Source organism: Manis javanica, chromosome 6 (genome assembly GCF_040802235.1).
Source record: "Manis javanica isolate MJ-LG chromosome 6, MJ_LKY, whole genome shotgun sequence".
NCBI lineage: Eukaryota > Metazoa > Chordata > Mammalia > Pholidota > Manidae > Manis > Manis javanica.
Window position 1 is genome coordinate 10,258,628 of NC_133161.1, and position 27,995 is coordinate 10,286,622.

The following is a 27,995-nucleotide window of genomic DNA, read 5'->3' on the forward strand; positions in this document are numbered from 1 at the left end:
GCCACTAATCTGACCACCAGCTCCTCCCACTGTCTCAAAAATAATCTGCCAACAGTAAAAATATTCTGTTTACTCAGTCTTTGCATTTTATGGCAAGTAACCTTTAACCTTTCATGATGAGCAAAAACTCAGATCACTTGCTTAAATTCTAGAAGAGAACCAGGCCATTTTTACCTGTAGTTTGTAACTAACTAGCTATGTGGCAGTAGGCACATCATGTCCCCTCTCCAGGCTCCACTGTGACCAGGGAGGGTGTTTGACACAAACAGTGGATGATTTTCTCATGCTGACCATAAGCTGATCTCAGTAAGAAAACATTCCTTCCTATCTAGGACTGACAGGATGAGTCCCATCCAAGGGTCTGTCCTTCCTTTACCTTCTGCATTTTGCTTTTCTCCCTGAGACTGCTTCTGTGATGGCTGAAGTGTCTCTTGCTGGATGTGGGGATTCTTGCAGACCGTGCCATAGTATCCCACAGTCAGCCACTCTCAGCCACTCTTTCCAGAAGTCTGAACTTCCTCCCTGGTGTTTGGGAGGCCCTTGGTCTGTGAGCAGATTTAGAATCTCCATCTCAGGGCAATAAGCTAACCCGGCTCCCGCTCTACTTCTAAATATCCATGTGCATCATTCAGAGATAATTGCCTCCCTGAAACACTCAGATAAACTGCCAGGAAAGTATTTATTTGCCCATTGGTGCTCCTGGGGAACTTTGTGGGCCAGACTCGGCCCCGCCCTGTAGCAGGCTCTGCCCTCGGGCCCATGACTCATTTACAAGCAGCAGGAATCAGCAGTCACTCCCTGGGAGCTCCCTCACCAGCCTGGAAAAAGTTTATAGCACATACCAACCCGGCAACTTTCCTCCACACGTTCCCTGTCACGGGCCACCCAGCAAGACTAAACGGCCTCATCCACTCACCTGCACTCCCTGAGTCTTCTTTGGGCCCACAGCCTTGTTTTTGCAATATTCACCGGGAATTCTGCACACTGAATGGTTATCTTGCCGCCTCATCCTCTAAGATGAGGCTACAGAAAGTCCCACAGTGTAATTATCATTTAAAACGGATGGGTTGGAAAAAGTGGGTCAAAAATGGTTAAGTATAGAGAAAGTTCTCAGTGCACTTGAATCATGACTGAGTTTGGCATGTTTCTCTTCAGCTCATTCGCTTGTAACCTTTGGCCCCCTCCACACCTGATTTCAGAGTTAAACGATTACATTAAACAACAGGCTTGGAACTACTGTAATCACGCAGCTCCTAAGCTGAGTCATATTTATAGCAAATGAGGCTTCAGGGTCACTAAACTGTTAGTTATAGAACCACCACCACCAGATACTTATGTAGAGGTGTAAGAAATCCTGTATGAACTTGTACAAGTCTCAGTAATGGGTCTTGGGGGGGTGGGGTAGGAGGCGGATTTGTGTGTATGAGGAATAGTTGTGTCTGTAAAGGGCCACTCTACCCAAGTACTGAGTCTCTAATTAGACCTCATTAATGAGAGGTTATGGTAAGAGCGACATCACTGAACTCTTAGAAGCAACAGACTGTTCTGGGTAGAGCAACTTGGGTCCAAAAGGAAAGTGGGTTTATTTGGGGGAATAAATATGTGAGTGAGGGAAGGGGAACCTGTGAATGTATTTCCTACAGATTTTCAAAGACTGTTAAATAACTTCTATCCCAAAGGCAAATTTTTTAAAAAACAAGTCATCATAGGAACAAAATCCATGTATCTTACATCGTGGATGTAGAAGTTGTTTAAGAGACAGAAAACAAAATTATAGAAAGTAAACACATCTCAAACTGCGACCCTTCCTGATACTAACTTGTAGGCTGATCTTATTAAAATCATTAAAAATGACCTCAATAGAGCAAGTAGTGCACAATAAAAATCTTAAGATCACAGTTAACTCTCAGTGAAAGGTTAATAGTGACAATAAACTTTAAAGAACAGCTTTCTAAGCTGTGTGAGTAGGTAAAAGAGATGGATAGCAATTCAATATGGCCAACTGCACAAAGGAAATAATTTAGCTTATGAATCTATATATGAGTTTAAGCCCCATACATGTTACAATCAGAAAAAGTGCTGTAAATAGGACTATCGTTGATGTCTCCTGAAGACATGATGCCACGCTGGTTACGCTTTAAAAACCAACAAAATACTGCATATTCATGTCTCAAATACAGTTCTGTCCAAAAAGTGTTGCTTAATGGTGCCTTTCATGCCCTCTCACAAGAGACTGCCATGTTACTAAGACAATGATGTCAGTCAGGATTAAAGAAGAAATTGCATTAAATTCTGGAAGTCTGAAGAAGAAAGGCACCCAACTTTTCAAAACCCAAAGTGTAGAAAATGCAGCAGTTCAACCGAGGAAAGATAATTTATATCTGTTTTGTTTGTTTGTATTTTGTTTCTGAAACCAAGGACCTAAAAACAGGTAGAAGCCAACTGTCTTTTAATTTCCCAGGTTAGGTGAGAATAACCAAATTAAACAAATGCATATTAAATATCTAAAGGCAGTTTTAGTCTTACAGAAGTCAACTTCAAGATGCTCAGAAAGCCTTAGCAACATCAAGTAAAGAAGTCATTCACCTTAGAAAATAATTTGCATGTGTATCATTCAAAGTTGTTATTTTACCTCTTTGGGAAAACAAGGGAGAATTTGCCTAGAAAATGTAAGGTTGGAAAAGGCTTTGTTTGAGCCATACGGCCAGTATGCAAATACTGATTTGAACAAATAATTTGGATTATAATAATTGTTATTGCCCAGTTGTTAGATTACATACAACATACACATATTAATTTATCATATATTAAAAGCTGGCTTTGTGGAAAAAAAACCTCAGTTGAACTTCTCTAAAACCAGCCCTATTTTAGATTTTTTTAGTAGTGTCAACCAGTTAAGGACAAATTAATATTCACTCATCTGAATTACCACAGTGATAACTTTTCTAAAAATTAAGCAAGCTAACTTACATTTTAGGATGGATTGAAAAGAAAATGTATTATCCAAAGTAATACTATAAAGTCATGGTTGACTGGGTCTAGGACAAAGTTTATAGTATGATTCTCACCTTTGTACAGAGCTGCAGTGCAATTCTGCTTCTGAGCCCTCCCAAAGATCAACAGATAAAACGTCCACAGCAGGACTGTGATGACCCTGCTTAACCGATGCCTGGGCCGAGGCCGTATGAGGGCTCCGCATGAGAAGACAGTGTAGAGCGGCGCTTTTGAACTGAGAAGGGCAATCTGATGAGAGAGAGAGAATCGCATCTTGCAGTTGGACAGGATTTGAGAGGTTACTTGGTCTGATTGTACATTTTACGTTTACAGAAACTGAGATAGGGGCAGGCTGAAATCATGGCAGTGTGGTAACTGGAATTTAGGTTTCTTGACTTGGATTCTAGACCTCTTTCTAATACATCACCCTACTTTTCCCAAAAAGGATGAAACAGCTGGGAAGATACATTCATAATCATTCATGTCAAAATATAAAATCATGAATGGTCTGAGTAGGATTTCCCAGTCCATCCAAACTAGCCGACGCCTTAACTTAGGATCCAGTAAAAAGAAGGCTCGAATGGGGTTTTCAGCATCCATCAATTGCTTCTCATTCCTATACAGCCTCCAAGGCTGGAACAAGCAGAAAAGCCACCCAAACCCTCAAGAGTCCTAGAGCGAGAGTCAGCAGCCGTCGTAACTGAGGCACCATCTTGGTCTTTTTATGACACATAAATCAAATAGCCTGGCATTCCAGGTTCTGAGCCTCATTCAGTGCTCAGGAGTCTCTGAGAGGAAAAACACTGGGAGAAGTGCCAAGTTTATTAGAGTGAGAGTGTCACCCTCACATTGCCACCAATAGACACTGACCCCAGAGGTGCATGTACTGACCTAACACCAACAGTTATGGAAAACCTCTAGGGCTGGAAGGTGCCCTAGAGGTCACCAGGCTGACCTCCCGTCTGATGGGTTAGTCCCCCTTAGACATCTCCCTCCGGGGGACTGGAGTCGGATCCTGTTTTACATACGGCTATGACAGAGACTCCGGTCAGCCTTGACTCCGCACTCCGGAAGCAGAGAACGCTTACGTTCTGTTTGGTAGTAGAAGTGCACTCCCTTGGTCTGTGCTCCGTTGGTCCCTTTTCTTCTGAGAGTGAGTTCCCAGAGTCCAGTGCAAAGTCCCTCAAAACCCCTCCACCAAGCACAAAGCACAAACAGCAGGCCCGGGACTAGCGACTGGCAGCTGGATTTTGCTCCTGGGCTTTCAGAGGGTTTACATCGTGCTCCGCAGAAGGCCTCTGTGGCAGGGTTCCGGGGCCAGCTCCCTCTAGGAACGTCTTGTCCTTAGTCTCAGGGCATCCTTCCCAGGGCACAGCTAGGTCTCCTGCTCCACCAGCTGTAGTTTGGCCGTCTTGACTCGGTGGGCTTCCTTCAGGTTCTGTGCGCGGACCTCTGAGTTGGAAATGAACTTCACTTGTTGCACAGGGAACCAGCCTCGCTCCCCATCTGAGAGCCTCATGCCCTCCAGCCAGCCTACGGACACAGGGTGGTGGGAAGAAGAATTACCTGGCAAAGACTCACAATGATTTAACCTGGACCTGCTTCCTAGAAGCTTTTCTGAATCTTAAGGCTGAAGGGGGCCTGGAGAGCCCTCAGCTTGGGGAATCCAGCCTCCCAATGGGCCGCCCCTCATTGCTCTAGGTCTGGCCAGGTCTACAGCTGCCTACCTGTGAGCCTTCTCCACTCATATGGGTTGGATGGTGTCCCCCAAAATATATGGTGAAGTCATATAAATCAAGTATAAAAATCAAATGAATGATCATATCTGACTTGATTGTTTATAGTTCATGATGCGTGATCAAAACCGAAAGTTTCTGTGATACGACTGCCCTTGCACTGTTCACCATGTAAGAACTTGTTCACCATGTAAGAACTTGTTCATTATGCTTTAGAAGATTGGAGACTGTTGAGAATTAGGCTTGGGGTTGATTAATGATTGTGCATTGAGTCCCCTATACAGAATTTTATTGTTGTTAACAACCATTTGATCAATAAATATGAGAGATGCCCTCTCAAAAAAAAAAAAAAATCTATGGTGAAGTCCTAACCCCAGTAGCTCACGCTGTCACTTTATTTGGGAACAGGGCTATTGCTGATGCAATCAGCGAAGTGAAGAATAGGTCAAACTTGAGTAAAATGGGCCATTAATCCAATATAGGATTCGTAATTACATCTAATATAGGCATCCTAATAAAAAGAGGGAAATTTGGACACATGCATGCACACACACACACACAGAAGACAGAAGTAACTGCTACAAGGCTATAAGCCAGGAACATCTGGGGCTACACCTTGATTTTGGACTTCTGGCCTGCAGAACCATGAGAGCATCAATTTCTGTTGTTTTAAGCCACCCAATTTGTGGTACTTTGTGACAGCAGCCCTAAGAAACGAGTGTATCCCCCTATAGTGCCCCATCTCCAAGGACCAGCCTGCTCCGTGGAGTGGCCTCTTACCATCGCTGCTTTGCTGAGTCACCATCACCACATCCGCCTTCTCCAGTGCCAGCTCATCATTCTCCCGGGGTTTGTAGGCTCGAAGGCACTGTACTTGTGGGGAGTCTTTGGAAGAAAAGAGCGTGACAAGGGATTAGGAAATGTGAGTGGCTGGAACATGGAGAAGGAACTGCAGGCAGAACTTGGGAGGACTTGGGATGGAGAAAGTTGGGATGTTTGGAAGTTACAAACAAAAGGGCCAGTGGGGAAGTCTTCACCTTCTTCCAGGAAATGCAATGGTTGATAAGGAAACAAATACCAGCACGGAAATGAATGAAAAATTCTATTCCACCACGGAAGATGAATTGAGAAATACGTCGTGACCATCCCTAGAGACTCATTACTACAAATACTTCAAAGATTTCTGCGGAAGATCCATTTTCCCTCTGAAACCTTCCCCGGCTCTTTAGCCCTCCATGGATTCTGAACTCCTTTAAAACTCTTGTCTAAGCCAAACCATTTAACCCTTATCTAATTGTTTCAGGCATGTGTTCTGCCTCTCCCACTAGATGGTAAGATCTGAGTTTGTGACTCATTTTTAATTTTCTTCCCAGTAACAGATGTGAGACAGAAGAAACTTAACCAGTGAGGTTCCAGGTAAGTAAGATCTAAGCAAAGCACCCAACCCCTGCTAGTTCTAATTTTCCCAACTGTAAAGGACTGGGTTGATCAAGATGATTCTTGAAGAATTCCTAGGTTTTCTGTATTTCTGTAACCAGCAGAAATTTCCATAGTTTTGAAGTTAAGATAGCAAGCTTCAGAGTACTCCCGACCTGTAAGCAGTCCACCTTACATGGGTTTATTTATTATCTATTTTACCTCAGAAAACAAACAGAACACATTATCATCATCTACACCATTTTCTCTAAAGCTCATCCCCATCTGCCATTCGCAAGACCACAGAGGAAGGGAAGGATTGTCATGCCTTCCTTACCCACTGGGGGACCAAAGCCCAGAAGACGGATCCCACAGTGAGCAAGTTAACAGGACTCTGCGTACAGCCTGGCTGTCCTACTCCCTTTTCCACGGTCCCTTGTATGTTTTTTCTTTTGGGTCACTAAATGCCCAGTGTTCCTTTGAGTTCATTTCCTCTCTGGATATGAATTAGGGAATCCTAGGACACCTTGGGGCTTACATGAGACCAGAAATCCAGTCTTTGCACAAATGCAAACACATTCATAATGCGTGTGTGTCTGTGGCTGCCCATCGGGACCTGCCTGGGCTAAAGGCACTGGTCTTGGGGCATCCATATACAGGAGAGGGTGGGGTTAAGACAATCTTCTGGGTAGTCATCCTCCTGCAACACCCACTTCAACCTTATTTTCTACCCCTAGTTCTCCAAGAACTTCAAGAAGATAAAATCTAGGCAAAATAATAGCAGGATAGAAGTAAAGGGACAAGTATGTAAAAAGCGCCGACTATTGCCCAAGGTAGGGCAGGCATGTGGGGGAAGAGGCACCGGCGTGGTGATGAGCAGTTCCAAGCAGATGCTCTCAGATACGTAAGTTCTGGTACCCAGTGCCCAGTCTTGCACCCTGAAATTCTGGCAAAGCAATACACGGAAGCCTCCCAGAGTCACCACCCAGCCTCCTCAACTCCTGCATCCAAAGGAGACTCCTGGCCCTGCAATCTTCCTCTCCCTCTCAGACTCTCACTCACCGTAACACTCCAGAAGGGCCAGCTCCTCTCGTGGCATGGCCAAGGCCGAGATCCACCGGAGCTTTTCACTCCTGAGAAAAACAAAGCAGGGCCACTGTTCCCACTGCAGCTCTGGGAGGTGCAGGACAAGGGCTGATGAGGGGACGGGGGAACGACTGTAAGAAAAACTCATCTGGTTAAAAAAGCTGCCCAGTTCAGAGACATCTAGGACAAACATGTCTCTCTGTTGGAAAGAGGATGGGATCTTGAAGTATGTGTTAATGTGTCTTGTCAGTCTTTAATTTTTCCCCTTCTCCTTCTAAGCTTATTCTCTTCTTGGGCATCTCATATCTTTCAAGTGGGGGCATAAAGTCAACTGTCAATTATACACAAATATATGTAGATTTTCCATTTGGGGAATGTACTAAGAAAAATGTTCATCTCAATTTAGATTCTCTCCATCATTTTAACCCTCCTCTGGTCACCTTCCTTCAATCAAATCACCTCAAAGATGAAAATTATTCTGTAATTGTAAGTAGACCAGGGAGATACATCTACTAAAATTTTTTTGTCATGTATATATTCAGTATAATCCAAGCCTAATTTTGTAATTATTGAAGGTTTTTGCATTATCTTTGCCTCAGCTTCCAAACACATGGAGTAACTGAGATCTGACACCATTACTGTTCCAAGACACTAACAAAGAACATGAGTCTGTATCTGATGACTTCATTTGGGTGACATTTTGACGGTTGTGTTGCACATAAACCTCTGTACCAGTTTCTCTGTTCCATAAGTGAAGAAAAGAATTATTGATCTCACCCTGAGGTCTTCCATGGGACAAAACTGAAAATGTCTATGTGAGGATCCTCAGACCATTAGGTATCATGCCAGATAGTTTAAAGAAATCTCTTCCTTAGAGTAAGAAACTACTAACGTGGATCAGAAAGTTCAGAAAAATGGTGGAGTATGATATAAATTCTAAATATGAAAATTTTCCTACCTCAGCAATGACTTGGCAATAAAATAAAATGGTACAGTCATTATGAATTAAACATTTTAATGACTTAACAATGGCATAGGAACTGCCATTGATTTCATGTTAAAGAAAGGAGGACACAAAATTGTGTTTATTTTATAATCCCAGCTTTAAAAAAATGCTTATTTTTTTATTCACTAAAACAAGGATTAGATAGAAATATATTAAAATGTTAATAGTGCTTCTCTCTGTGTGGTGGAATTTTGGGTCATTTTTTTTTTATCAGGCTGCATATTCCAACCTTTCTACAGTAAGAAATTTTACAATCAAGGCAAGAAACAGTAAACATCATGAATTATAAAAGCAAGTTGAAAGCTTAGGAATGAAAAGAGGATACTTTATGGATGAAACATATTCCTAACTCTGCTCACCTGCATACCCAACAAAGGAATGAATTATTTTAAACTAAGAGATACATAAAATGTATGTGGTTTTGTAAGCATAGCATCTCCTTGACCATAGGGCACAAGCATTTCAGTTAACAGCTAGCTGGATAGCTTCTTGTAAATAAACTTGTGTTTAGAAATTAATCCTTGATATTGACAGTTTAGAAGTGTTCAATATAGTTGTTGGGACCAATCCTTTCCTCCACTGTTGTGTCCCCTTTCCCCCATATCCGACAGAGCATAGCGGTTGTGGGCCTTAAACATGTGACAGGATGTCCTTTTTCTCACTCCGTCTCCCCTCAATCTTCAAGAGGTCTGCTTCTAACTCCTGGTTTCCAAGGATTTTCTCTTAAACCTTGGATCATGGAAAGAAGCACCAAGAAACTATACTCCAATCAAAACTTTCTAGGAGAGTCATAAGGTCCATTCAAAGGGTAGAGTTGAGTCCATTAAGCTTTTTCAGGAGGTGGCATATCAGATGATTCAGTTATAAAGAAATAATAGCTTCATTATAAAATGTTACTTTTCCTATTTTATCAGTTCCAGTGTATTCATACCAGTTTTATCATACATATGGCATTCAAACTGACCAATATTACACTGATCTGTGAATAAAGATATTTAAAAGATGGTACTTCAAAAAAAAAGAAATTTCTTATATCTTTTATAACAGTAATAGCAAGTAACATATTGCAGCTGTTTACTATTATAGACACTGTATATTTGTATATAAACAAATTTTATAGATATTATTTTTAATACTCTCCAAAACATATATATGTGTAATGTGTTTTAAGAATTGTTATTAAAGAGATGAGCACACTGAAGTTCTCAACACTACCTATTTCTGCCTGACAGAGGGCCAGGTTGGAAGGTAAAAGCACAGAGAGCTAAAGGCCCCCCAGCACTTGTGTTATTCACACAGATGCCCACCAGCCTCGGGCACTGCAGGATTTCTGACTGCACACGTGGGCACTGGCTCATGGATGCCAGTGATTCGATTCTTTAGTTACTTTGTATCTGTCCATGTCCTTTCTAGTGCCTCACAGATGCTACTCTTCTTGAGTAAAGGGTAGACAACAGATGCAAAGCCTTAGCAGGGACTTCACACCCTCTCTCATCCCAGTGTCCTGTAACTTACTCATTAGCTCTAGGCGTTCGGGTTTGGGTTTCTCCTAGGATGTTCCCAGTCCAGAACAGGCTCAGTAGCACTGCGGCTGTTTTCTGGACACATTTTCTGTCTCGGCCCCACTTCCGTTCCAGGCTGACCTCCCTCTCTCCCTCCCTTCCTCCACCTCTGTGCCCTGCCCCAGCTCACTGGGTCTCGGTGCTGAAGAGGAACTCGGCCTGGGTGCCCTGTACATTGTGCCGCAGAAAGAGTCGGAAGAGGTTTTTGTGGGGTCCGTGTAGCTTCATTTCGCACTTTTCCCCCCGGATGGAGGAGAAGGGCGCATGGTCAAATACCAGGAATCGGCTGCCCCTGCAAAATACAAGGCTTTTCAACCTGATTCTAGAGTTGTCATACTTCATCCACCCTCATATCTTTGGATTCAAAATCCCTGTCCTTAGCATGGGGAGCCCACAAATACTCCTAAAAATCATAAGATGGTGCTAATGCACTCCCGAGATGGTATCTCCAGAGTCCCGAGGGCTTTGCCACCAGCCTGGTAAACTACATGCCTAGTGCAATGGATCCTTCACCACTTTAAAGAGTCGGAGAGACAGAACCAATATAAATGTTCTAAGGCAGTTAGGACCAGAGAGTGTGGATCTGGAATTCATTAAGTATCTCCAGGTTAGTAGGCTGAGTAGCCCAAAGAAATCACAAATGGACCAATGTGAGCATCTGATAGGCTAATTTTTCGCATGGCTTTGTGTTTATTACATGGTACATGTCCTGCCATGTGATCTCATGACAAAATTTGGCGGGACAGCCCTCTTGCTTTGGGCCTTTCTTTCCCCTAGGCCACGGCATGGCCTCCATGGGTTGAGCCAAGGAGAAGGGTTCTTCTGGGAACAAGACCCTTCTCTGTGGCTTTTAGTCCTTCCCTCTTGCCTCATCCCATTTCCCTCTTGAGCTCTGGCCTCCCATTCCAGTCACTGACTCTCGGGGCCGAGACAGCAACAGACAGTCATTGAAGAGATGCAGGTGGACTGGACGCGTGTTCAGCTTTCTTCGCAGCCCTGGGGAGCCACTGAACTCAAGGGCTGTCAGCTCGCCGCTCTTCACCAGCCAGCGTGACTGTGAAATGAGCGGGAATATCTAGAGGGTAGGGGAGGACAGACAGGGTAGTGTCACACAGAATGAGTGGGAGGTTTCCCCTCAGCCCTGCCCTCCTCACCACACCTCTCCCCCTAAGTCCCACTAGTAAAGCTCGTCTCTTCCACAGCTTCCCTCTTGCCCATAACCCATCCATGTGGATGCTGTCTCCCTCTGGACCCTCTCACTACCACTGTCTGCTGTTGTGCGGCTCCCATGTCTACAGTTCAGGCAAATGGAAGGGGCCTATGTCTAACCCAGGCCAGGGGCTGCATGAGAAAGCTCAGCCCGAGAAGTGTGAAGTGCAGAAGGGACACAAGAGCTTAATTAGGGCACACAAAGAAATGAGGCAGGGAGCAACGTGTGTGCGCCTTAGAAGCAAAAAGATTTGGACGGTTCTGACATCTGCTTTTAACCAGAGACAGGAGAGCAGTCAGAATCACACGTGAGAAGAATAAAGAGAACTAGGGAGGGTCTGCTTGGAGCTGGAATTTTAAAGATAAGCATACTGGACTATAATTAACATGTGGATAAGGGATTTTCTCTCTTTCCCAAAGACGTAAGGATGGTATGTCAGTTGGAATTTGAAAATGGAATGTGTATTTTAGATTTGTATGTGCGTGAGATTTTGGCCTTATATTTGGATTCAGTTTTATATTGCTTTGGTCAGATTGCATGGAGACTTGATAGAACTTTGAATGGTTCAAGCCCCACACATTCTTTATGAAAACTTATGCTAGTTAACTTCTCTCTCACCTGCCCAGTTCCCAAATGCACACTCACCCCGTCAGGTGACCACTGCCCCTTTTCACATACCCTTCCAGATTTTCTTTATGTATACGCAAGCAAATACATATACAGATTTATATCCTCCTATTTCACCCAGGGACATTTACAGTAATACACACAGTCCTGTACCTACCCCTTTTCACTCACTTAACACTGTATCGTGGAGACTGAAGCAAGCATTCCAGAACCCCAGAAGGCATGCAGAAATGAGGCAGAGAAGGGATAGTGTAAGTTAGGGTGGTTTTAAGTTAGACAGTGACCTGTGGCATACGCTAAAGAGCTTCAAGGGCACTCACTTTGCATTCAAACTCAATCTTCTGGCTCAGGTAGATCAGCTCCTCTGTCCGCCGCATCCTCTGGACATTGTTATTGCAGTCTCGGATCAGCTGAGGGTTGAGCAGGCGAGAGGAAAGAGAAAGAGCGCCGTGTTAGAGGCCCTGACCTTTGGGGTCCCTGAAGAAATCTGAAAATTGGTTGGGACAGTCTCAGGCCTTTCTAACCAGGCTGGAATTGCATGAAGGCCGCATCAAGTTGAAGTTCTAGGACTCTGGTAGACTTTGTATGATCTGGTGGAACACTCCAAGGCCAAGCAAAAGTAAGATGATTTAACCTGGGAGCTGTGGCAGTGCACACAGTCCCTTGGTGCGGGGTGTCCTCAGTGTGGGAGTGGAAGCCGTGTGTGGGGGGGATGTCTGCAGGCTCGGCGGATAGGCAATCCCACCGGCAGGGTCCTGTGCTTTCTGGAGTCGGGGGCCCGGGCAGAGAGGGGCTCACAGTGAGGTGGTGGCCGCCTACCTCCTCGAGGGCATGGTGCGCCTTCGTGGCCTCTGCTTCCTCTGAAGAGCCGGGCTGTGTTCTCTTCAGGATGTTCTACAGAACAAACAGTAGGCAGGAGCCACAGGGAAAGAGGGGCAGGAAGACGGGAAGTGGTGGTGGAGGGCAGGCTAATGGAGAAGTCCAGGAACAAAGTTCTAGCAGCAAATTCACCCCGAGAAGGAAGGGTGTGGGCAGTGGGGGGACTGCTCACGTCGCCCACGGGGCCGGTAGAGCGGCGGGAGTATGGGCGGTCCTTCACTTTGGGGCTCCTAGAGCGGGTTCCCCTCCAAAGGCCCCTCTGGGTGGAGGGGAAGGGCCACAGCAGGACCTGTGTACCTGGAGCAGCAGTTTGAGGCGGGTGATGCGCTGGAAGGGCAGGATCAGAAAGGACTTGAGGGAAAGGCGCTGGCAGATGGGGTCGCTCTCCAGCCTCTCCAGGACATCCCGGAAACTGCTGCTGCTATTCCTGCAGGGGCAGCGAGCCTCAGTGAGGAGGGCCTGGGGAGGGCTGGGGTGGTGGGGAGGGCATGGGGAGCGGAGACTCAGGGGGATGTCTGTGGGCGGGGAAAGCATGTGCTAGCAGAGGGCACGGGGTGGGCCTGGGATCTCAGAGCAGGTGCCAGAACACTTGCTCTTGGGAAGGCGCTCGGGCTGGCAATGGGGGGCTTTGGTGCAAGGTCGCTGCAGGGCCCACATGGGGACAAATGGGGGGTCAGGTCTCACAGCAGATTTTGGAAGGTGCGTTCCTGGTAGGTCTGGTTGGTGACATAAGGCAGGTAGACCCGACGGAAGTCAGGGGCATGGCTCAGGACCACATCACACACTTGGAAGGTGAAGATGTTGTTCTCGAAGTTCTCTTCCAGGTCGGAAAGGAAGCTGCACGGTATTCAAATAAGCCTCATGGGTCTCAGGTGAGCAGCTGCTGACCCCGGCTACCCCCGAGCCTGTGACTTCTCTTCATTAGGAAATAGGTTCCACTGACCGCCCCTAGCTCTGCAAGCCTTGCTGTGCACTAGAGTTCTCTCCAAGGCTGTCCCTGGTTTGTCCTGATTTAACTCTGGACCTAATATTCCATTTCTTGCTCTCTTTCTGATGCTGTTCCGGTCTTCTGATCTCATCTCCAATGCAGGGCTTGTCCACCGTACATCCAAAAACCTCAAGCCAGTAATTCACTCATTTGTTTATGCCTTGGTGGAGCTACCCACCCAGACACGCTCTCTTCGTTGCTTTTCTTACCCCTATGATATTGGGAAGCATGGGAGGAGCAATGAGAGGGTTTCTAATAGGGAAAAAAACAACTGAAGGTTTATAGGCTGAAGACAGTGAGTGGCATTCGGAAGAAAGGGACTCTCACGTGGCGCTGACGTCACGCACGTCCTGTAAGCGAGAGAAGAGCCACTGGTGATCCTGGTTGGAAAGGGTGACCCGGAGCTGGGATGACAGTTGGAAATGGTCCACGGCTACGTTCAGACTGCGCAGATAGGACGCCTCTGACACAATCAGCTCGAATTTGGCCTGGGAGGTCATGGAGCAGGGAGGTTAATTAAAAACATTTATCAAGTCCCTGGGGTATGCTCGCCACTGTGTAATGCTGTCAGGGTAGAGTATGGACAAGACAGATCCTTTGATAGCTCACAATCCTGCCAGAACCTAACCTGATATCAGGCGGAGAGGGAAAGAGCATCTGAGGCCCAGCGAAGAACCAGTACAAGACCCCAGAGCTGGAAGAGAAAAAAAATGCTTTCAAGAAACCTAATAAATTAAGTGTTTTTAGAACTCAGTGTACTGAAGGAGTGGCAAGACAGGAGACTGAGAGGCAAACAGAAACGAGGCCTGGAGGATTATGTACACAAGGTAAAACAGTTTGGACTTAAGACAATGGGCGAACAAAACAAGGCTTACACACAGGGCTAACTTGACCAGATTTGTTTTTTATAAAGGTATTTCTGAGCACACTGTGGAGGAAAGAATAGAAGGGGCAAGAGAGCCGTGTTGGGAAACTGTTGCAGTAACTCCAGATGACACGATGGCTTGAACAGCCTTGGAGATGAGGAGAGGTAGGTCACTTCTGCAATTACTCAGGAGGGGGATTTGGAAGGGCTGGTTACTTGCTAGAAATTGGGGCTGAAAGAGCAGCAAGAGTCGCACCTAACGTCTCAGGTTTTGGTTTTGGTAACGGGGCAAACGGTGGAAGTTATTTTCTGAGCCAGAGAACTTTGAAAAAGGAACAGATTTAGGGGATGAAAGTAGTTTGGGGTTTGAGGAGAAAGGGAAGGATGCAAGATATTTGAGAACATGATGGTGCAGTTGTGGTTTCAGGGAAATAGCACTTGAGAGCTTGTTTGGAGGCTTCAGCTGGGGCATGACGACTCACAGCCCTGTCCCCCTCTGCCTGGGCCGGGCATGCTCTTCATTCAGGCATGCAGCCTCAGGACAGATGCACAGAAAGAGAAGACACACACACTTTGGTGGTGCCTGGGGCAGTCGAGCACATGACCCAATGACCCTAGCATACAACACTGACCTGGGACACTGAAGGTTCATTTGCCCCCTGGCTCTAACGCTCATTGGCTGTATGACTTCAGGTAGCTCATTTAACCTCACTGACCTCAATTTTCTTGTCTTTTTGTGTAGGAATAATGACCCCTTCACAAAGATATTATAACAGTCAAAAGAAAGGGAGTCAACCGAAGCACTTTGTAGACCCCAGAAGTGCTACTTTATGAAAGCAATATGTGTGCGTAAGTGTACAGGCTTCTCTTCTCAGAAACATGAGACCAGGGCTGGCCCAGGATCCCTGGTGGACCTCCCAGTACGCTACAGTTGGTGAGAGAGAGCCTGGGTTCATGTCATCTCCCCACTGATCAGGCCCATAAATATTCTAAATATCCACCGTGTGCTTTAAAAGATGAGGTCAGAACAGGGCCCCCAAGTCCAAGCTTCAAAAAACCTAAAAATTTGTATCTGTCTCTGTTTGACTTGGGAAAAGCATTGTTTATCCATGAGTCCTTCTGGCCAAAATTTTGCACCTTCCCACCTCTAAAAGGGGAAAGAGTTTGGCACTAATATGTACTGGGCACTATGCTAGAAGCTACATCTGCATTACTCCATTTACACCACACAGCAGCCTGAAAGGTAGACATTATTGTCCTCAATTTATAGATGAGAAACAGATTTGGTGAAGTTATATAACTTGTCTAAGGTTACACAGTTTAGCAGATGGTGAAGCCAGGATTCAAATCCAGGTCAGCCTGACTTGAAATTAAAGTAGTAAACATTTTTTGAGTGATTACTAGATATTAGGAACTGATTTTTTGATTCTCCCCGTAATTCTTTGCAACCCTATTTTACAAATTAGGAAACAGGAGCTTAGAAAGATCGAGTAATTTGCCCAAGTTAAATAGCTAGCAAATACTAAAGTGGGCTTCACATCTAGGTTATTTACTCCAGAACCTAAGTACTTAAACATTTTCCCATTATGCTTTTACATTGTGCCATACTGGGAAGAAAGGTTCTATCTCATTTCAGATATGATTCATATCAATTCCTAAGAGAACTCTCCATGTAAAACCCATTAATAGCCATCATTTAACATCGGACAAACAGCCTCGTCTACAGTCTTGCTACTGGGAGTAAAGACCAAGCAAAGACTGGCGGTCATTCGAAAGCCCCTATGAAACCAGTGGACCCAGGACAGCTGTAAGGGGCATTCTTCAAGGGACGCAACAAAAAAAACACCTTTGCTTGGCCTTGGCTGAAGAGGGAAATTTCAGTTTAGCCTGAAGCAGCAGTGATGGGATTAATCCCACACACCTCCCAACAAATTCAGAGGCATGGTCACTTTGCATGAGCCCAAACCAGTAACAGGTGGGGGTAAGCGGCCCATGGAATGACACAGTGGAGAGGAGGGTGCTGACACTCAGAAGCAATTCCAAGCCCTCAGAGTGGAGACGACCCACAGTTGTGGTGGACAAGGAGACATGGGAGTATGTGGCAGGGCCATCCTGCTCTTGCTGGTGGCGGTGAGTAGGAGATAAGGATGCAGGCAAACGAGCCCTTGCTTTCCCTCCTGCATCCCCTCCCCAGCTCCCCTCCTTGGGCGTGCTGGGGCGCTGGGTACCTCTTGCAGCTTCTGGCCTTCGTGGGTCATGGAGAGCAGCACAGTGCTGTTGCGCACCACAGGGATCTCCTGCCAGAGGGAGCCGCTGGAGGCCACGGAGAGGCGCTGCAGGTAGGACTCCGAGGACACCAGGGCCCTGCGGGGCTGCCGGGGGGAGGCTGGCCCGGGCGCCTCCGACAGGCCGTCCCGACGCTGCTGGCTCTGAATCTCCTTGTTCAGAACCACATCGCTGTACTCCTGGTAGAGCAGCTGAGCTACAGGGGCGAAGCAGCACGAGACAGGGAGAGAATTAGGGAGACAGGGGAGCTGAGGCACAGAGACACACCAAAGTCACCAAGCAGCTTCTGGCTCTCCTGGGAACTGTCTCCCTGCAGACAGCACCTCCCCGCTGCTGACAGCCAGGAGCCCCGCGCCGGTCTTGGGCACAGCACCCACGAGGGGCTCGGGTTCTGCTTCCAGGGACTCACAAGAGTTGATAAGCTTTGAGCAGCGCCTTGAAAAGCCTCCCATCACCTCCTTTGGTTTCTTCTCCCTGTGGAGTAAAGAAGGACTCTGGGGTGATTGCTGGTTAGGTACGAAGAAGCCCCAGGTGACTGCGGATGAGACGGTCTATAATCTCTGGGACATATGCTGGGATGTCAGGGCCCAAACCCCTCGAGAGGCAGGTTGTGACCTGACCCACTTTGGGGTAGTTTGGAGCTTTTACGGCTGTCATGTTGAGCTTGCACCAGGGTTGACTGAGTTCATGGCCAAAGGGCTCAGGAGGCCGGGAGATCTGGACTCAAGCTGACAGAACCAGGGAGACCAAAGATCTTCCTGCCCTGGAATCCTGATGTCTCTCTCTTCCCCTCCCAACCCCTGGAAGGCACAGGGCCCTAGGACCCTAGTCAACTAATGGAAATTTTTAAGAAAAGCTGGTACAACTACTATGTCAGGAGAGAGGGTGACTCACCGAAAAACAATGGTGTCTGAAAGGCCAGGGGATTTTTCCATGGCTGGACCTCTTGTATCTGAAAATGGAAATGGGCGAAGTAACCAGGATTTCAAAGCATCATTCAGAGAGAGCACAAGGAAGAAAGGCCTGGAGTGGGAGACGCAGGCATCCAGCGGGGGTAAAAGGGCCCCCCTGGAAACCTGCGGGGGAGGGAAGTGCCAGGGCAGAGAGCCCTGGGGCCCGGAGGGCAGCGGCGCCAGATGTGTCCCCGCTCCGGTCAGACCGTGAGCCGGACGAGGAGAGGATGTCTCCCCAGCTAAGAGAACATCAAGCAGGTGTTGGTAACTGGCAAGTGGGGCAAGGGTGGGGGTTGGTCCAGAACAATTCTGGGAAAAAAGGGATACAGAATCAAAGAACACCAAGACTGGGTGACAGACGGAGAGCGAGGGGAAGGGAGAGCATCGCAGTGCACTCAGAGCTCTCGGGGGCTCCCCTCCGGGCGGGGCCGGGGTGTGAGCGCGAGTCGAGCCAAGGGAGGGCGCAGGACCGGGGACAGAAGAGGGATGAGGCGGCAGGAGGCGAGGAGGCTCAGTCTGCAGGGAGGGGTGCAGGCTCTGGGCTCACCTGCAGAGCTGTCGGGCAAGATGGACGGTCTGCGCAGGCCCTGCCGGTTCCAGCCCTTGTGCTTACTGGAGCCCTCGCCGGGGCCCGCGGGCCGCCCATGGCAGCCCTCCGGAGGTCTCCCGGGGTCCCGCCTGTGGGGCCAGCTGGACGCCTTTTCCAGATGGGGATGGCTCGGCTTTTCTGGCTGCCTTGCTTGGCTTAGACCCAACTTCCTCAGGCCACTGGGTCCTTTCTGAGAGGTGGCTGTTCTCAAAGATCCTCTGGCAGGGGCCTCAGACTCTTCCGAGAGCCCCGGTTCAGACATGGGTCCCTGGAGCTCCGGAGTCCAAGGGGCGGTTGGGGAAGAGGGCCCGAGAAGGGTCGCCGCATTGCTGAAAGCCATGCCCGGTACTTCCCTCTTGCTCCTGCCGGTGGGAACCAGGGAGTCCGCTGACCTGCCCATGGCCGGGGGCCAAGAGGTACGTCCGGCTGAGTGGGGCGTGGGGACTGTCCACTCTTGACAAACGGGCCTCGGTTTGCCTTGACCCCCCGAGTTCATGAATCCTCCCTGAGTAGTCCTGGTCCTCCCCCTGGACTTAGGGGGTAACGGGGGTGGTTCAGGGGGAGGATCCATGATAGGAACAGGGGGGAGAGGCCTGTAGATCCTTGGGCTACCAGAGGAATGGTGGGGCTGGGACAAGTCAGGAGTCGGGGGTAATGGTTTGTTGTACTTCAGCCTGGGGGAGAGAGAGGTCTGAGCGTGGCAGGGCGTGTCCGGGGTGGAGGGCAGTGGTCTGTGCTCCCTGGCCACAGGGGGCTCAGGAACTTGGGGAAGTGCGCCTCTGGGAGGGCCATGTAGCCCTGAGCCTGCAGTCAGAGCAGGAGGGCGGCTACCCCTCCTCAATGTGGGGGCCGCTTCCCAGAGATGGCCGTCTTTCTCCACCAGGGAAGGGTAGACGTGCCTCTTCTCTGGGGGCGGAGGTGGTGGAGGCTCATGGATCCTCATGTCTGTGGAGACAGGAGGTGGAGAGCCACAGGCAGGAGTCGCTAGGGCAGAGGTTGAATTACGTGGGGACCCCCATGGCTGCCTGCTTTCTGGATGTGAGGTGGATTCTCGGGAGTCTGGCCCCAGAGAGGACAATGAACTAAGGGATCCTGGAACGGCACTGCAGTCCCTATGGCCTTTCCTGTCCCTTCTTGGCATCACAGAGCCATAGATGGCAGGTTTGGGGGGCCTCTGGGGCAACTCTGAATGGGAGGAGGACAGGGATATTCCCACTGGGTCCAGAGCCGGCTCTGTCCTGTGAGAGCCCGGGAAGGAGTTGCTCCTCAGGTGTTGGACAGCCCCTGTCCAGTTGGCCAAGGGGCTCTGAGGGCTGGCCCAGTGGGAGCTGGCACATGGCTCCATGGTGGCCTCTGCAGAGGGGAAGCTGTGGAGGGCAGCCTCGGAAGCCCTACAGGGAGATGGCGAGTCAGTCCAGGCAGCAGCCCTGGAGGTTTCTGGAGAACACGCAGCAGGAGAGGGCTCCCTCCTGGGCAAGTCACCCGGGGGGCGGGCAGATGGGGCGGTGGTGCTGGGGGAGGCTTCAGCAGGACTGCAAGGAGCCACAGCGGCCGTCCTTGGAGGCAGGGGAGGGGTCCTTCCAGAGGCCACCTCCGCGCCCTGGCTGGACACTGCCCGCTCCCCCAGCCCGGCTCCCCCCTGCTGGCTGTCCTGAGCTGCCCCTTGATCAGGTGGCTCTCCAGCGGGAAAGAAGCTGGGTGAGGAAATGGGCTGGCGGGGCGATCCCGTGGGCTCCAGTGTAGGGGTCAGAGGTACGGAGGGCTGTTCCTCAGCCCGAGGCTCTGCCTGAGTCCTGGGAACACTCATCATGGAATAACAGGCGTCTGTAAATAAGGCACACGGGGTGGGGGCCTCAGGGGCTGTGAGAGGCGGGGTGGGAGGACCATCACACTCTTCCCCCTCTTCTGCACACCCCTCGCCGCTCTCTCCCTGCAGCACGGCCCCGTCCCGACTCCCTGCTTCCTCCTCCCCCGCTGGCCTTTCGCGGGGCACCACTTGCCCCTGTGGACCCTGACCTTCTTGCTTTCCCAAGACCTTCTCTGATCTTCCCGTTAGGCCTTGATTCTGCTGGTACTGAGCATCCACCCTAACCTCCTCTGGCCCCCTCAGCACCCCGAACCCCTGTTTGCCCTGTTCGAGATCCTGCTGGCCCTGAGTCCCACTCCCCCTCTCACCGTAGAGCAGGGCTCCCAGGTCCCCACTGAGCCCCTTTCCTTCTTCTTGTTTTGCAAGTACATCATAGGGCGCGGGCTCCTGTTTCTGCCTCTCTCCCACTGAACCATCAGCCTGCCCCCCTGTCTGTTCCTGCTCCCCTAAAAGCCCATCAGAACACACATCCTTCCCTGGAGTTCCATCCCCCTGAAAGCCCACTCCCTCTAGTCCCTGCCCCTCTAGCCCCTCGGTCCCCTGGGGACACACAAACCCTCCTCTGCCTCGACTTCCCTGCATCCCTGTGGACCACAGCTCCTCCCCCTGCCTGACGGTTCCACGTTCAGCGTCCTGTGGATGGTTGGTCTCTGTAGTGTGCTCTTCACAAGAAGGCCCAAATCGGGTCTGAGCAGACACGTCTGGAGAAGTTTCCTCCTCTTCTTCTGCTTCTCTGGTTCCCAGTATCAAAGAAGTGGGTTCCCGTCTAAACTCTGTCTCCACTCTGCTGGCCAGTTCACTGGAGACAGGGACCATGTCTGGGTGTTCACCCTGCACAGGGCAGGCCCAGAGCTCTGAGGGAGCTGAAGTCCTCGCCCATGTGTCTGCCAGGCTCTGGGGCAAGGCCTCCTGGTGCCCTGGACTGTCACTGGTCTCGGCCATCAGGTCTTCCTGGTCACTGTCCACATCTGCAGAGGCTTCCTCGGTTTGCAAAGGGGTCATGCGCTCACTTGCAGAGCTGTTTGCATCCCTCGCCTCTCTCTGCGGGGAATCCATGGCCCTGTGTCCCTCTGCCCACGTAGAGGTCACATCCTGGCCTTCTTGAGCTCCAGGCTCCAGGGCTGGGGTCTGGCTGCTTCTCATGAGAGCTTCAGGGATGACACTGAATTCCACTCCGACAGGGACAGGAGTCAAGGCTCCATGAGTGGGTTCCTCAGCCTCCATCAGGGCTGAATCCTAAAGAGGAATAAAAGACAAAGTTTCCATCACCTCTTCCACTTATCTACCAGGAGTACGGATCGTGAAGAACATGAATGGGCACTCCTTTGGTTCCACTTAGAGTCATTTTTTGAGACAAAGGTACTCAACAAAATGAGCAATGGACTCTGTAAAACTTATTTATTTATCCATTTAATAAATATTTACCCAATGACCCATATAAATGTGGAGCATTCAGCAGTGAACAAGACAAAGACCGTGTCCCCATGGAACCTGCAGTCTTGTGGGGAAGACTGAGGAGAAACAATTAAATTAGAGCGTAAGACCATTGTCAGAGTACCAGGCACTCCCAGTGGTCATTCTCTGCTCTCAGGATTACATGAGGTCATTTGTCTCTCCGTGTCTACACTCTGGACACCAAGAGTGACTCAGTCCCATATACCTCCAGGCCCTGTGAGGGGCACATGCTAGAACGAGCAGCCCAGTGCAGCAGTGTCTGCACGGGGCTCTTCCTCCCAAGCTGCTGACAGGGGTTAAAACAGCCAGTGTCCAAGGTCCCAATGTGGTATGTCTCCTTTACACTCAGTCTGATTTTGCTCATCTTATTTCTATAGTGCCTAGCAGGGCCTTGTAATTACTTAACAATTTCATGTTCAATTACAGAGGCACCTGCTGGGCAGTGGAATGCAGACTAGACTTATCAGAGCAAAGCCGTGGTAGACACCACGGGGACCCACTTCACCTCGTCCCACAAGACGGTCGCCATCATCACCTTACTCTCCCCTTCTCTCCGACAACCGTGAGCTCTACTCATTGCTCTACTCATTCAACCTTCCTACCTCTCTTCTCAATTCCAGCAGAATACCTCATCTCCTGCTTTGCAAAGAATGTAGAAACTGACAGAGAGGAAATGCTCTGGTTTCTTGTGATTCAGAGTGACCCCTGTTTTGCTCTTCCCATCTTTCCTTCTGTGACAGGGCACAGGTGTGCCTCCTCCCCAAGTGCCTGCCCTCTGGGAACCTCATGCTACAGATGATGCCTTCCTCTAGGTAAGAATCCTCCCGCCAGAACCGGAGCGTGTTTGCATCTCTAACTCATAAAAGGGAGCATTCCTACCCGCTGTCTTCATAGCTTCACATCTCCTCTCCCTCCAGCCCAGCTGCCATAGCACCACCCTGCCCACCCCCACCAAGATCATCAAGTTGCTAACTCGAAAGGAGACTCTACGGTCACCTATTTGGTGGTTCCTGGTGGCACCTGACACTACAGACAAAATTAGTAGTTCCTCTTTTTTTATATTTATGAGATACATTTCCTGGTTTAACCCCTTAAGTTTTCCCCAATCCTCTAAATAGGTTACAAAACTCTTCTTTGTATCTGTAGCACTTACCACCTATAGTTTATTGTACATCTTCTCTGCAGCACGTACACAATTGTAAGTACAGAATTGTGTGTTTTGATTTATGATCTATCTCAAAACAAGGGGTGGCAAGCCTCCTGAGATTGAGAATGATGTGTGTTTTGCTCAGCTGTCTATATTTGGTATAATACCTGGCCTATTCACCCTGCACAGGGCAGGCCCAGTGCCCAATCAATGGTTTTCAGTCCCAGAATAAAATTCTTGTTTCCCTCTTGACCCACATTCCCCATATCGAATCTGTCACCAACTCCTATTGACCCCACCTCCAGAGCGTCCCTCAAGTCTATCCACTCCGCTCCAGCTCCACGGCTGGACCCTGCTGCAGGCACTGTTCCCTCTCACCCAGGCCCCTGCACTGGAGACACAGCCTGGCTGCTTGCCTTCACACAGCCTCTCTTGCCCAACTTCCAAGGCATTGTCTGCCCAGCACGGGAGTGGTCCCTCAAAGCCCCACCTGTGGCCTGAATTCTTCAGTAGCCTCTGACTGCCACTGGGATGGACCCCAGACACTCAGCGTGGGTTACATGCCTTCCATAGCCAGCAGCCCCCTCACCTGTCAGCTCCTCCCGACCTGACAACTTTCAGCCCTGCCAGCTCCTCTCTCCCCCTCTCACCTGTAGGCCTTCATGTGAGCTGTTGCTCTGCCTGGAATCCTCTTCTCCTGCCCCAGAATCCTTCACCACTCTTCTCTCACACTCACTGCACTTGTAATTACAATACTAACGTCTATTTTCCATACTAACATCTCATTTTCTATGAGCTTCGTGAGGGCACAAACACGGCCACATTCATCAGTCGATCCCCCTGCCTCAACTTTAGTCAGCTCTCAACAAAGATCTATTGCATGGATGAGTTAAGGAAGAGAGAAGACAGAGTTAAGAGTGCTGTTCAATGTTTAGTTCTGCCTTTTTTGTATCTTGCTAATTTTAAGACAAATGTAGAAATTATTTACTTTATTTGAACATCCATTTTCTTATCCTCAAAATATAAGAGGCATTCCTTTGCAAGGAGTTCTAATGAAGATTAAATAAGACAACATTAAAAAGTGCACTGTTAATTTCATAGAAATGCTAGGGACTGTAATTATTGTTGACTAAAGAAAGAGTAAGTATGAAATACAGGATTTATCAGCTGGAAGGACCTTCAGAGACACACTGCTTAATTTACAGATGAAGAAACTGAAGTTCAAATAACCTAGACACACTCAGATTTCCTAGGCAAATAGTACAGGTGAACTCAAACCAAGCTCTCCTGACTGAAGTCTACTACAAGTGACCAGACGTCCAGAAGCAATAAGAAAGCTGGCAGGTCACCAGCCTGAGAAGGCCCCGGGGGCCTATGGAACCCACAGCTGCACCTGGACCCTTACCTTTCTTGTCTAGACTTAAAGTGGAAGCCCAACGCCCACACACCTGCTGTACTGCTGAGATATTGCACATGCATACCTACTTGTGTAAGCACGCATCCACACGCACACACATGCGCAAAAAGCCACCTTTGCAACTGCTATGCAATAGAACTTGACATAAACAAGCAAGCAGGTCCCTAGCCACCCTGCAGGTATAGTATGTGACAATTTCCTGGCCACCCCACAGACATAGATACCATCTATATGGGGCAAAGAGCCATATTCAACATAAACAAACCTTTGTAGAAGGACTTCTATGTCCTTTTCCAGTTAATCAACATGGTGCATGATTTGCTCCCGGTATCTGGCCCTAAGTACAAAATACTATAATCATTATGGATGAGACTATAATGTGACCCTGTTCTCCCAACCACACGTTAAATAATATACTTGCTCACTGAAAACACTTTCTGAAACTTGGCTCCTACCTGCCTAAGGAGAGTGTGTGACTAAACCTATCACCTCCCTCCCCCACATCTATATCGTTCTGGCCCTGTGCCCATTTATACTGTCATGTCCTCAAAACAAGCGGCCTCTAAGTGTGTTTCTGCTATATTTGGGCTTTATCTGTCTGCACTGTGTGCTACACGGATACCTTCTGTTCCATCCTAGTGACACGATGCACGTCTGTCTCCTGCAACCCCATGGACGCTATTTCTAACACCATCTTCATCTATCTGGAAATACTACCAGATCAGCCAGCACTTACTTATCCCGTGTTTCCTGTACTTGATCCTGTCCTAGGAATCCTAGTACAATCAGGCATGACTAGGCTACAAGGCGGCAAAGCTAAAGGAATTCTGTACGGCGTGGCTTTATTCACAGAGGCATCAGGAGAGGATTGCTGCACAACCCTTTAGGTTAGAGTCACCTCCTCATCTCCTCCACCACCAGAGGAGCATTCTCACTATTTATCTGAGCACACGCCATCATGGTGATCTGGCATTCCTCTGGACCACAGACATCTTTCATCTGCTGACCCCATCCACACACAAGGTCTTTCAAGACAAAGTTCCGAGTCACCCCAATAACACAGAGTCTGACAGAGCATCTCCCTTGGGGCCCCTTAACACCTCGGCTCTTGTTCACTTCTGGCCACCAAAGTTGTATTTCAAAGATACGCCCTCCTCCCATCACACTGCCTTTCCTCTGAACCAATGTCGAGGGCCAGGCGTGTTCTTGAGGACCATGCTTCCTGGATTTTCTAGCAGCGTCTGTTTCAAATATTCTGACTTACACTACAAATCACCAAAATACTATTGAAGTTACAATACTTTTGTGTTTATACTGTATCAGCTATGTTGCTGCTCATCATAGGAAAATACCCTCCAAGTCAACAGATAGGTTCTCATTTTCATTTAGAAAATAAGACCATCACATTGATGTATGCCTTTATTCACTGTTTGACATTATTGCCTCCAAAGCTACAAGATATAAAAATGATAGCAGCTTTCTGGACCACTAAATGCTAAACCCTGTATTCTGTTCACTTCAGGAAAGCCTCACCATCCTGTGAAAACTGTAATGATCGTCTCCTATCTATTCCCCAATGTCTGAAATACCACCTCATCCACTGCAGACCCTGTAGACCTTGTAGACCCTTGTCAACAGGCTTTTGCAGAACATCATTAGTGGCAGTGCTGACATACACCCAAGTCCACCCTTGGCCCATAATGTGAGTGTGAGTGACCTGTGTCCTTAACACAGACCCTGAGGGTAACCCTGTTTTGATCCATCTCACAGACGCTATAAGTGACCAGCTCTTATTCACTCCACAGGAATGGTGAGTGACTCAGCCTGTCCACACCAGATGCTGTAAGTCACCTGTTCGGGGCTACACCACTACACTTGAGCAACCTGCCCCTGCTCAACCTATGACCCTAAGTAACCCCGTTCTTGTCCACGCCATGACTGACCACTCCAGACACACAGATGAGACACTCCTGACCACCCCACAGATACCGGGCTTAATGTGGTCACAGACAGCCTCAGAAAGACCATGTGACGGGCAGCCATTTGCTCTACGGACCCCTAATACATGAAGATTCTTGACTGTACTTAGAATCACTGTATTCTTTTGGTAGGAGGGATTCCTTTGCGTACCTCCTGACTTCTCTCTTTTCCCCATCAGGATAATGATATGCATCCCTCCTGTGGGACAGTCTCACGCAGAATTGGCACTCCACACAGACCCCAGACCTTCAAGGACCCCCCCACACACACACACACAGTAGACATGGCTTCAGTTTCAGGCCCACGGATTGGTTAACAAGTGACCCCCATTTTGCCAGAGCCTAAGCTAGGAGCTAGTTCACACTCCAAGTGTCCATAAAACAGGAAGTCTGAGAAAGAGGCCGCATAGGGACCTGTTGAGCTAGCAGCTGGGATTTCTGAGCGGGCCAAGGATGCAAGACCTTGGAATGCAGTCGGGGAGTAAAAGAGGGAAGAGGAGGGAAAAGAAAGTCATCCCCCCTCCCTGGCCTGTTTGACACACCCTCCCCCTCAGTCTGACAGAGTCCCGGCCAGAGTCCACTGCTGGGCATACAGGAGGCAAGTCTCACTTGGGAATTCAAGATCCAGGAAGGGAGAAAGGACAGAGCTCTGAAATCAAGTGGCAGCAGGACTGGCTCTCCAAGACCGTCTTGCCGGACGGCGATGATAAATTTTGCTCAGAACTAGAGCTTGAAAACAGCCCCCTCCCGCCTCCCCAGGTTTAGATGGCAATGCTATGATTGCCAGGAAACTTTGGAAGTACGCCCCCAAAATGGGAAGGAGGGTGGAGGGCAGGGCGCGAGTCATTTTCACAGGTTCAAGCGGCCCGGGCCAACAGGGGAGAGCTGTGCGCTGGGACATCCACAGTATGCAAATCCGCAGGAAGATAGACGCAGGCAGGCCCAGGCCGGGCTGGGAGGAAGGAGCGGGTGAAACATCTCCAGGGGGGAATGCGTCCGCCAAGGGCATCTCAAGTATTTCTTATTATGGGGGCTCGTTTTCCACCGCAGGGCCTGGACTTTGAGGGAGGGGCCCCGCTGGTCGGCCCGGGGAAGATCTGGGGGCACGGTGCCCATTTCCGAGGCGGGGAGCAGGCCGGAAGCAAACTTTCCAGACCAGAGCTTTCCCTCCGCGCCCCTCCTCCCGGGCCCAGGTACGCAGCCGCGCGCCCCGAACCCGCCCGTCCGCTCAGCCCCCACCGCGGGAGCCTGCGCCCCGGCCCGGCCGGCCCCGGGGGAGGCCGCGGCCCCGGCCCCTCCCGCCCCCGCCGCCCACCGCCGGGCCCGCCGGGGCCGGGAGCTGCGGGCGAGGCGGGCACCCACCTGGCCGGCGTCACATGCTGTCTCGGCCCGAGCGCGCCCCGCGGGTCCCGGCGCCGGCCGGCCGCCCCAGCGCAGCCCCGCCGGCCGCGAGGGAGGCTCCGGCGCTGCCCGGAGCTCCAGGTGAGGCCGCCCGGACACACCTTCCCGCGACAGGGGCGGGGCGCGGCGGCGCCGGGGCTCATGGGCGCGCAGGCGGCGCCCGCGTCAGCGCGGGGCAGGGGCGGCGGCGGCGGGCACGGCCCGGGCGCCCGGGAGAGCGGCCTCGCCCGCGGCCGCGTGCGCCCCGCCGCCCCGCCCGGCCTGCCCCCGCGCTGAGCTCCGGGTCCGCACCGCAGCCCGGCCCCGGCCCCGGCTGACCGCCCTGTGCTGCTGGCCGTGCGGCGCTGCCCTCGGTCTCCGACAGCCGGAGTCTCTGGGCTTGGTCGGAGCTGCGCCTCTATCTTCGGACCTCAACGTTAGCTTCGTTCTTCCATGTCCCCAAGTCTCTCCCTCCGTGATGCACGGGGTGTCCTGCTCGCTCTCCCTGGGTCTCCCTAAAGAGCCATCACTCAGGGCCTAGGAATGTGCATCT

At 49.7% G+C, this 27,995-nt stretch overlaps 1 protein-coding gene across 3 annotated transcripts; it reads right to left on the bottom strand.

Annotated features, from left to right (window-relative positions):
• Window positions 1–3,795: 3,795 nt before the first annotated feature.
• ARHGEF5 (Rho guanine nucleotide exchange factor 5) lies at window positions 3,796–27,582 on the bottom strand. 3 transcript variants are annotated; one of them, XM_037012355.2, is made up of 15 exons: window positions 27,425–27,582; window positions 18,156–21,300; window positions 17,550–17,607; window positions 17,065–17,129; window positions 16,598–16,851; window positions 13,832–13,992; window positions 13,201–13,353; window positions 12,814–12,943; window positions 12,457–12,531; window positions 11,958–12,047; window positions 10,718–10,875; window positions 9,931–10,092; window positions 7,209–7,279; window positions 5,511–5,615; window positions 3,796–4,527 (listed from the first exon to the last, which is right to left on the bottom strand). In XM_037012355.2, exons 2-15 carry the CDS (start codon window positions 21,286–21,288, stop codon window positions 4,370–4,372), a joined length of 4,773 nt encoding a protein of 1,590 aa, XP_036868250.2. In that variant the 5' UTR covers window positions 21,289–21,300; window positions 27,425–27,582; the 3' UTR covers window positions 3,796–4,369. The 3 variants fall into 3 exon arrangements, 2 of the variants coding, with proteins under 2 accessions (XP_036868250.2, XP_036868251.2); XR_005059738.2 differs by lacking the exon at window positions 3,796–4,527 and having other exon boundaries at window positions 5,513–5,615; window positions 10,669–10,875; XM_037012356.2 differs by lacking the exons at window positions 3,796–4,527; window positions 5,511–5,615; window positions 7,209–7,279; window positions 9,931–10,092; window positions 10,718–10,875 and adding an exon at window positions 11,790–11,828.
• Between the last annotated feature and the right edge of the window lie 413 nt (window positions 27,583–27,995).

Bases quoted from the DNA above. Each gene is read 5' to 3' on its own strand.
- ARHGEF5 (XM_037012355.2), bottom strand. From the start codon at position 21,288: ATGGAGGCTGAGGAACCCACTCATGGAGCCTTGACTCCTGTCCCTGTC. The intron at 10,876-11,957 runs GTGAGTGCCCTT...CCTACCCTCTAG, and splicing joins AGATTGAGTTTGAATGCAAA to ATATTCCCGCTCATTTCACA. The intron at 5,616-7,208 runs GTGAGTGAGAGT...TTTCTTCCAAAG, and splicing joins GGCCCTTCTGGAGTGTTACG to ACTCCCCACAAGTACAGTGC.